This window comes from Oncorhynchus keta, chromosome 1 (assembly GCF_023373465.1).
Source record: "Oncorhynchus keta strain PuntledgeMale-10-30-2019 chromosome 1, Oket_V2, whole genome shotgun sequence".
Lineage (NCBI taxonomy): Eukaryota > Metazoa > Chordata > Actinopteri > Salmoniformes > Salmonidae > Oncorhynchus > Oncorhynchus keta.
In genome coordinates, this window is record NC_068421.1 from 95,503,394 (window position 1) to 95,513,753 (window position 10,360).

Sequence of the window (10,360 nt, forward strand, 5' to 3'; positions counted from 1 at the left end):
CCACTAGGCTACCCTACCACCTCTACACTCTAACCACTAGGCTACCATACCACCTCTACACTCTAACCACTAGGCTACCCTACCACCTCTACACTCTAACCACTAGGCTACCATACCACCTCTACACTCTAACCACTAGGCTACCCTGCCGTTTTACACGGCCCTCCACTGACATCAATATTCAACAGAGAGCATGAACAGTAAAGAGATGTCTGTCTGACCTGTCTGTCTTATCTGTCCCATAGGATGTCCTTGCGACTCACCCGTTCAACCGTATCGCTAACTGGTGCAGTGGATCCACCTACTTCCACATCACCGTGGGCAACCTGGTGAAGGGAAACAAGATCCTATGTGAAACATCACTGGTAAAGACATTTATTACGGTTTTGTTTGTTTGTTTGTTTGCTTGTTTTTATTTTTTACTGTTGACTTGTAACTCGTTATTTTGTTTACCTCTTTCTTCTATTCATTACGGAAACATAATTTTCCCCTTGTGGCAGCGATAAGCAATTTCTTTTTTCTTTTCTTATTTCTTTTTCGTAATTTCTTATTAGTTCATGTTAGAAATATTAAACTTTCAAGGCCAGGCACCACAGGCACCACAGGCACCACAGGCACCACAGGCACCACATGCACCACAGGCACCACTAGTCCTCCCAATATTAAAGTATATGTCCTCCCAAGATTAAAGTATATGTCCTCCCAAGATTAAAGTATATGTCCTCCCAAGATTAAAGTATATGTCCTCCCAAGTATATGTCCTCCCAAGTGTATGTCCTCCCAATACGTGTATTCCTGTTCCACTACAAAGGTCTGGACAAAGATCACCAGAATAAAAATAATAAAAAGATATCCAAACAGACCAGCGAGAACATTGTAATGGACGGCGACTTTAAGCCAAGTGTGATTGATGATACATTTAAATGATGGAATGAAAAACAACTGAGCAGGTTTCAGATGTCAACAGAGAAGGGGATAGATTTAATTTATACTGTGTATATATATATATATATATATATGGGAGAACCCCATGAACCTCCCCCATACTCCTGGTGAGAACCCCATGAGCCCCCTCCCATACTCCTGGTGAGAACCCCATGAACCCCCTCCTGGTGACATACTCCTGGTGAGAACCCCATGAACCCCCCCATACTCCTGGGAAGAACCCCATGAACCCCCCATACTCCTGGGGAGAACCCCATGAACCTCCCCCCCATACTCCTGGTGAGAACCCCATGAGCCCCCCCTGGTGAGAACCCCATACTCCTGGTGAGAACCCCATGAACCCCCCCATACTCCTGGTGAGAACCCCATGAGCCCCCCATACTCCTGGTGAGAACCCCATGAACCCCCCATACTCCTGGGGAGAACCCCATGAACCCCCCATACTCCTGGGGAGAACCCCATGAACCCCCCCATACTCCTGGTGAGAACCCCATGAACCCCCCATACTCCTGGTGAGAACCCCATGAACCCCCCATACTCCTGGTGAGAACCCCATGAACCCCCCATACTCCTGGTGAGAACCCCATGAACCCCCATACTCCTGGTGAGAACCCCATGAACCCCACCCATACTCCTGGTGAGAACCCCATGAACCCCCCCCCATACTCCTGGTGAGAACCCCATGAACCCCCCATACTCCTGGGGAGAACCCCATGAACCCCCCATACTCCTGGTGAGAACTCCATGAACCCCCATACTCCTGGTGAGAACCCCATGAACCTCCCATACTCCTGGGGAGAACCCCATGAACCCCCATACTCCTGGGGAGAACCCCATGAACCCCCATACTCCTGGGGAGAACCCCATGAACCCCCCATACTCCTGGGGAGAACCCCATGAACCCCCCCATACTCCTGGTGAGAACCCCATGAACCCCCCATACTCCTGGGGAGAACCCCATGAACCCCCCATACTCCTGGTGAGAACTCCATGAACCCCCCATACTCCTGGGGAGAACTCCATGAACCCCCCATACTCCTGGGGAGAACCCCATGAACCCCCCATACTCCTGGGGAGAACCCCATGAACCCCCCATACTCCTGGGGAGAACCCCATGAACCCCCCATACTCCTGGGGAGAACTCCATGAACCCCCCATACTCCTGGTGAGAACCCCATGAACCCCCCATACTCCTAGGGAGAACCCCATGAACCCCCCATACTCCTAGGGAGAACCCCATGAACCCCCCATACTCCTGCATCCCCCATCTCCAGAGATGTTCGATAGGGATCAAGTCTGGGCACTGGATGGACCACTCAAGGACATTCAGAGACTTGTCCTGAAGCCACTCCTGTGTTGTCTTGGCTGTGTGCTTAGGGTCATTTCCTGTTGGAAGTTGAACCTTCACCCCAGTCTGAGGTCCTGAGCGCTGTGGAGCAGGTTTTCATCAAAGATCTCTCTGTACTTTGCTCTGTTCATCTTTCCATCAATCCTGACTAGTCTCCCAGTCCCTGCTGCTGAAAAACATCCCCCACAGCATGATGCTGCCACCACCATGCTTCACCGTAGGGATGGTGCCAGGTTTCCTCCAGACATGACGCTTGGCATTCAGGCCAAAGAGTTCAATCTTGGCTTCATCAGACCAGAGAATCTTGTTTCGCATGGTCTGAGAGTCCTTTCGGTGCCTTTTGGCAAACTCCAAGTGGGCTGTCATGTGCCTTTTACTGAGGAGTGGCATCCGTCTGGCCACTCGACCATAAAGTCTTGATTGGTGGAGGGCTGCAGAGATGGATGTCCTTCTGGAAGGTTCTCCCATCTCCACAAAGGATTGTTGGAGCTCTGTCAGAGTGACCGTCGGGTTCTTGGTCACCTCCCTGACCAAGGCCCTTCTCCCCCAGATTGCTCAGTTTGGCCAGGCAGCCAGCTCTAGGAAGAGTCTTGGTGGTTCCTAACGTCTTCCATTTAAGAATGATGGTGGCCACTGTGTTCTTGGGGACCTTCAATGCTGCAGACATTTTTTGGTACCCTTCCCCAGATCTGTGCCTCAACACAATCCTGTCTTGGGGCTCTATGGACAATTCCTTCGACCTCATAGCTTGTTTTTTGCTCTGACATGCACTGTCAACTGTGGGACATTATGTAGACAGGTGTGTGCCTTTCCAAATCATGTCCAATCAATTGAATTTGCCACAGGTGGACTCCAATCAAGTTGTAGAAACATTTCAAGGATGATCAATGGAAACAGGATTTACCTGAGATCAATTTTGTGTCTCATAACAAAGGGCCTGAATAGTTATGTAAATCAGGTAAAAACCTGTTTTCATTATGGGGTATTGTGATGTCATTATGGGGTATTGTGATGTCATTATGGGGTATTGTGTATAAATTGACGAGGAAAACATTTTATTCAAACCATTTTAGAATAAGGCTGTATTGTAACAAAATGTGGAAAAGTCAAGGGGTCTGAATACTTTCCGATTACACTGTATATCCTAATCTGACTTTGGTGCAGATCATGTTGTTCTTCACATTACCATCTCTGTTAAACACTATATCAAATCTAATCTAAATGTATTTATCACATGCACAGGATACAGAAGGTGTAAACGGAACAGTGAAATGGTTAATTGCATAGTGGAGTCTTGTTTAGACATGTAGCTAGCTAGCTAAACAATGAACCATAATCCCAACTCATAATACCATACACCATGCATGAATCTGCAGGTAGCTAAAGCTAACCAACTAGGTTCAAAGTTAGCCAGCTAGCTAAGATTAGGCTATAACTAGCAATACAATTCAAAATGTTTTCTTAGATACAAATAATATTACCGTACTACACAGATCATAGAGAACTTTCTGACACAAAATTAGAAACGTATAATATTCGGAAAATGTAGCTAGACTCATCCATATATAACGGATGAATGCTTTACCCTCTGTAATGGATGCCATTGTTGCCCTTTAGCTTGAAGATGTCTTTTTTTTTTTTTTTTTTTTTTTAAACAACCGTCTCCTGTGTTCTTGTTTTCGACTCTCTTCGCATTTGGCAATCATCTCCGCTTCCACCGGACATTCCACTGACTTCAAAACTCTTGTCTTCCGCGACAACAACACCATTGATTGTTGTTTCTTCCCCCCCCCACTGTCATCAGAAGACAATGTCTGGTTCAATGATTTTCCTACGTAAATCAAAGGATTTCCTCATCGTCAGAGAGAAAGTACTCCGGCCCCCCCCCCCACTGATCTTTTGTCGACAGCGTTATTAACTTCACTGCAACACCTTTTTCAGTTCTTCATGATGTATAAAAATAAAAAAAACACAGTAGAAAGGATTAGCCATATACATAGTGAGCAGCTCATGTTATAGATAGAAGCATGCTACATGGCAGACCAATCCAAACTCATCTCTCGGCATGTCCAGCCCCCACCCATTATCTCTGCCAATCATAGCGAGTAGGAAGGTTCCTGTATTTTTCCGTGGCTAAAACGACTAGGCTCATAATTGAACCATTTTATTCGTATTTACAGATGGCATACACGTTTGTTATTATTATTATTATTGTTATTTAAGGCATGTGAATGTTTTGCATGTTCAAGAAGGCATTTCTGGCAACAACAAAAAACAACGTATTTAGATTGTTTTATTTGTTTTTATGTTGACGTTTAAATGCCTCTCCTGTGAAGTGGTGACATAAGCCTCGGTTCTTGAAACGGGTCACATATGTGCATATTTAATGAGATATCACCTCATATGCATATTTAATGAGATATCACCTCATATGCATATTTAATGAGATATCACCTCATATGCATATTTAATGAGATATCACCTCATATGCATATTTCAATATAATATTTTACAAAATGTGGTATACAAAAATATAGTCCTATTTGTATCTACATTCAACTGGTAAAAGTTCCCTGTTAGGGTTGTAGTGCCTGGCCTTAATAAGATACACTTATTCTGAATAATGTTTTCATATTGTGCTTTGTGTCTTTGTCCATCAGGGCTATAAAATGGATGATCTTCTGACCTCTTATGTCAACATGTACCTGAACGAGAGGAAAGCAGTTAGGACCAGAAACCAGAGATACAACGAATAACATGAGACGTGTGACCAGTTGCAGAGTCGGAAGCCCTGCTTAGTTATACAATTTCTCTTCCTCAGACCTGATTTTTAAACCTAACCCTAACACTCTACCGTTAACCCACACTACTTAACCTCATGCCTAACCTGAACCTTAAAGGAATAGCATGCTAGCAGATGCCCATAGACTCCAGTCATTTAAGTAACGCTAGTTAGTTAGCATTGTGTCTTGAAAATACCCCTAACTTCCTTAATACTGGACAGAGAGACACACAACATGGTATCCACCAGTTCATCTGACTCCGGGGCAGTAGATAAAGGACATTATTGCCAAAATCCAGAAATATCCCTTTAAATTTCAGACCATATCGTGAGAATGTCATACATTTGTTATGATATAGCCAAAAAATGTTTGACTTTGCAGCTTGGTCATATAGTGGGAACCATGGTAACGGGAACATGTGAGGCCTTGAGGGGGCCTGGGATGAAACACAATGCAAACTGTGCCTTGAATTTACAACTAATGCTCTAACACACACACGCACACGCACACACGCGCACACGCACACACACACACACACACACACGCACACGCACGCACACGCACGCACACACACGCGCACACACAAGATCATTTTTTCATTCTAAATTCTAAATGTAATTTGTGCATTGTAAAAGTTAACTACATACAGGACCAATATACCTAACTTGAAATATGTTTTATGTTTTATGTGCCCTGCCACAGGTAAAGGAAGGCATAACTTATTTATAACTGACAAATATTACTGAAATAATTACTGAAATTATTGATCATTTAAATGTTTACAATTCCACTGCCATGTATCGACTGTCTTCTGATGAATAAACAGGTGTTGTCTGCCTTCGTTCATCCCCAAAAGGTTCTGATGAATAAACAGGTGTTGTCTGCCTTCGTTCATCCCCAAAAGGTTCTGATGAATAAACAGGTGTTGCCTGCCTTCGTTCATCCCCAAAAGGTTCTGATGAATAAACTGGTGATGTCTGCCTTCGTTCATCCCCAAAAGGTTCTGATGAATAAACTGGTGATGTCTGCCTTCGTTCATCCCCAAAAGGTTCTGATGAATAAACAGGTGATGTCTGCCTTTGTTCAACCCCAAAAGGTTCTGATGAATAAACAGGTGATGTCTGCCTTCGTTCATCCCCAAAAGGTTCTGATGAATAAACAGGTGTTGTCTGCCTTCGTTCATCCCCAAAAGGTTCTGATGAATAAACAGGTGTTGTCTGCCTTCGTTCATCCCCAAAAGGTTCTGATGAATAAACAGGTGATGTCTGCCTTCGTTCATCCCCAAAAGGTTCTGATGAATAAACAGGTGTTGTCTTCCTTCGTTCATCCCCAAAAGGTTCTGATGAATAAACAGGTGTTGTCTGCCTTCGTTCATCCCCAAAAGGTTCTGATGAATAAACAGGTGATGTCTGCCTTCGTTCATCCCCAAAAGGTTCTGATGAATAAACAGGTGATGTCTGCCTTCGTTCATCCCCAAAAGGTTCTGATGAATAAACAGGTGTCGTCTGCCTTCGTTCATCCCCAAAAGGTTCTGATGAATAAACAGGTGATGTCTGCCTTCGTTCATCCCCAAAAGGTTCTGATGAATAAACAGGTGTTGTCTGCCTTCGTTCATCCCCAAAAGGTTCTGATGAATAAACAGGTGATGTCTGCCTTCGTTCATCCCCAAAAGGTTCTGATGAATAAACAGGTGTTGTCTGCCTTCGTTCATCCCCAAAAGGTTCTGATGAATAAACAGGTGTTGTCTGCCTTCGTTCATCCCCAAAAGGTTCTGATGGACTGCTTCTTTTTTTTGAAAACAAATGATTTAGTTTTGCATAATGATGACGTTATTTGACACATAAAATACTTTTCCTGTGTCTGATCTTATTACACTTGTTGCTGGTGTGGATTCTGTTTGTGGTGTTTTTTTTCTGAGGGTTTGAGGAGGTTTTCTGTGGTTATTAACTCTACAGCATCCCCAACTATACTATAACTACTTCCCCAACTATACTATAACTACATCCCCAACTATACTATAACTACATCCCCAACTATACTATAACTACTTCCCCAACTATACTATAACTACATCCCCAACTATACTATAACTACATCCCCAACTATACTATAACTACATCCCCAACTATACTATAACTACACCCCCAACTATACTATAACTACATCCCCAACTATACTATAACTACACCCCCAACTATACTATAACTACATCCCCAACTATACTATAACTACATCCCCAACTATACTATAACTACATCCCCAACTATACTATAACTACATCCCCAACTATACTATAACTACATCCCCAACTATACTATAACTACATCCCCAACTATACTATAACTACATCCCCAACTATACTATAACTACATCCCCAACTATACTATAACTACACCCCAACTATACTATAACTACATTACCAACTATACTATAACTACATCCCCAACTATACTATAACTATACTATAACTACATCCCCAACTATACTATAACTATACTATAACTACATCCCCAACTATACTATAACTATACTATAACTATATTATAACTACATCCCCAACTATACTATAACTACATCCCCAACTATACTATAACTACATCCCCAACTATACTATAACTACATCCCCAACTATACTATAACTATACTATAACTACATCCCCAACTATACTATAACTATACTATAACTACATCCCCAACTATACTATAACTATATTATAACTACATCCCCAACTATACTATAACTACATCCCCAACTATACTATAACTACATCCCCAACTATACTATAACTACATCCCCAACTATACTATAACTACATCCCCAACTATACTATAACTACATCCCCAACTATACTATAACTACATCCCCAACTATACTATAACTACATCCCCAACTATACTATAACTACATCCCCAACTATACTATAACTACACCCCCAACTATACTATAACTACATCCCCAACTATACTATAACTACATCCCCAACTATACTATAACTACATCCCCAACTATACTATAACTACATCCCCAACTATACTATAACTATACTATAACTATACTATAACTACATCCCCAACTATACTATAACTACATCCCCAACTATACTATAACTACATCCCCAACTATACTATAACTACATCCCCAACTATACTATAACTACATCCCCAACTATACTATAACTACATCCCCAACTATACTATAACTACATCCCCAACTATACTATAACTACACCCCCAACTATACTATAACTACATCCCCAACTATACTATAACTACATCCCCAACTATACTATAACTATACTATAACTACATCCCCAACTATACTATAACTACATCCCCAACTATACTATAACTACATCCCCAACTATACTATAACTACATCCCCAACTATACTATAACTACACCCCCAACTATACTATAACTATATTATAACTACATCCCCAACTATACTATAACTACATCCCCAAACTATACTATAACTACATCCCCAACTATACTATAACTATACTATAACTACATCCCCAACTATACGATAACTACATCCCCAACTATACGATAACTACATCCCCAACTATACTATAACTACATCCCCAACTATACTATAACTACATCCCCAACTATACTATAACTACAACTACATCCCCAACTATACTATAACTACATCCCCAACTATACTATAACTATATCCCCAACTATACTATAACTATACTATAACTACATCCCCAACTATACTATAACTATACTATAACTACATCCCCAACTATACGATAACTACATCCCCAACTATACGATAACTACATCCCCAACTATACTATAACTACATCCCCAACTATACTATAACTATACTATAACTACATCCCCAACTATACTATAACTATACTATAACTACATCCCCAACTATACTATAACTACATCCCCAACTATACTATAACTACATCCCCAACTATACCATAACTACATCCCCAACTATACTATAACTATACTATAACTATAATATAACTATATTATAACTACATCTCCAACTATACTATAACTACATCCCCAACGATACTATAACTATACTATAACTATACTATAACTACATCCCCAACTATACTATAACTATACTATAACTACATCCCCAACTATACTATAACAACATCCCCAACTATACTATAACTACATCCCCAACTATACTATAACTACATCCCCAACTATACTATAACTACATCCCCAACTATACTATAACTATACTATAACTACATCCCCAACTATACTATAACTACATCCCCAACTATACTATACTACATCCCCAACTATACTATAACAACATCCCCAACTATACTATAACTACATCCCCAACTATACTATAACTACATCCCCAACTATACTATAACTATACTATAACTACATCCCCAACTATACTATAACTACATCCCCAACTATACTATAACTACATCCCCAAATATACCATAACTACATCCCCAACTATACTATAACTATACTATAACTATAATATAACTATATTATAACTACATCCCCAACTATACTATAACTACATCCCCAACTATACTATAACTACATCCCCAACTATACTATAACTATACTATAACTACATCCCCAACTATACTATAACTATACTATAACTATATACTGGGACCTGACTTTTGCGCACCAATTTCCACGCAGACACCATGCGGGACACTTGGTAATTGTAGGCTCTTATGGCCAATCTTCCAATGATATGCCTACAAATACGTCACAATGCTGCAGACACCTGGGGGAAACGATAGGAAGTGTCCGTTCATTCCTGTGGCATTCACAGCCATATAAGGAGATCATGGAAAACGTGCCTTCAGAAATCCTGTTGATTTCCTGGTCACTCAAACATCTTGGTTTTGCCTGTAGATATTGTTCTATGGCACTCACAGTGAAAATCTTTGCAGTTCTGGAAACGTCAGAGTGTCTTCTTTCCAAAACTATCAATTCAAGCATAGTCGAGCATCTTTTCGTGACAAAATATCGCGCTAAAAACGGGCACGTCTTTTTATCAAAAAATGAAATACTGCCCCTATAGGTCTAACAGGATAACTACATCCCCAACTATACTATAACTACATCCCCAACTATACTATAACTATACTATAACTACATCCCCAACTATACTATAACTACATCCCCAACTATACTATAACTATACTATAACTACATATCCAACTATAATATGACTATACTGTGACTATACTGTAACTATACTATACCTACACTATAACTATACTATAGCTATACTATAACTATACTACAACTA

The 10,360-nt window shown here is 40.9% G+C and overlaps 2 protein-coding genes across 5 annotated transcripts in view; both read left to right on the forward strand.

Moving 5' to 3' along the window:
* Nucleotides 1-5,931, forward strand: part of LOC118376826 (unconventional myosin-VIIa-like) — a 109,296-nt gene extending 103,365 nt beyond the window's left edge. The window contains exons 48-49 of the mRNA XM_052467409.1: nt 246-365; nt 4,954-5,931. Of these exons, the coding sequence (XP_052323369.1) occupies nt 246-365; nt 4,954-5,049 (216 nt within the window). The 3' untranslated portion in view covers nt 5,050-5,931. The remainder of the gene's footprint in view (nt 1-245; nt 366-4,953) is intronic.
* Nucleotides 5,852-6,939, forward strand: LOC127908620 (uncharacterized). Of its 4 annotated transcripts, none has more exons than XM_052467399.1 (2): nt 5,852-6,460; nt 6,605-6,939. In XM_052467399.1, exons 1-2 carry the CDS (start codon nt 5,852-5,854, stop codon nt 6,911-6,913), a joined length of 918 nt encoding a protein of 305 aa, XP_052323359.1. In that variant the 3' UTR covers nt 6,914-6,939. The 4 variants fall into 4 exon arrangements, with proteins under 4 accessions (XP_052323359.1, XP_052323351.1, XP_052323357.1 ...); XM_052467391.1 differs by having other exon boundaries at nt 5,852-6,364; nt 6,413-6,939; XM_052467397.1 differs by having other exon boundaries at nt 5,852-6,316; nt 6,413-6,939.
* The last annotated feature ends 3,421 nt before the right edge of the window (nt 6,940-10,360 follow it).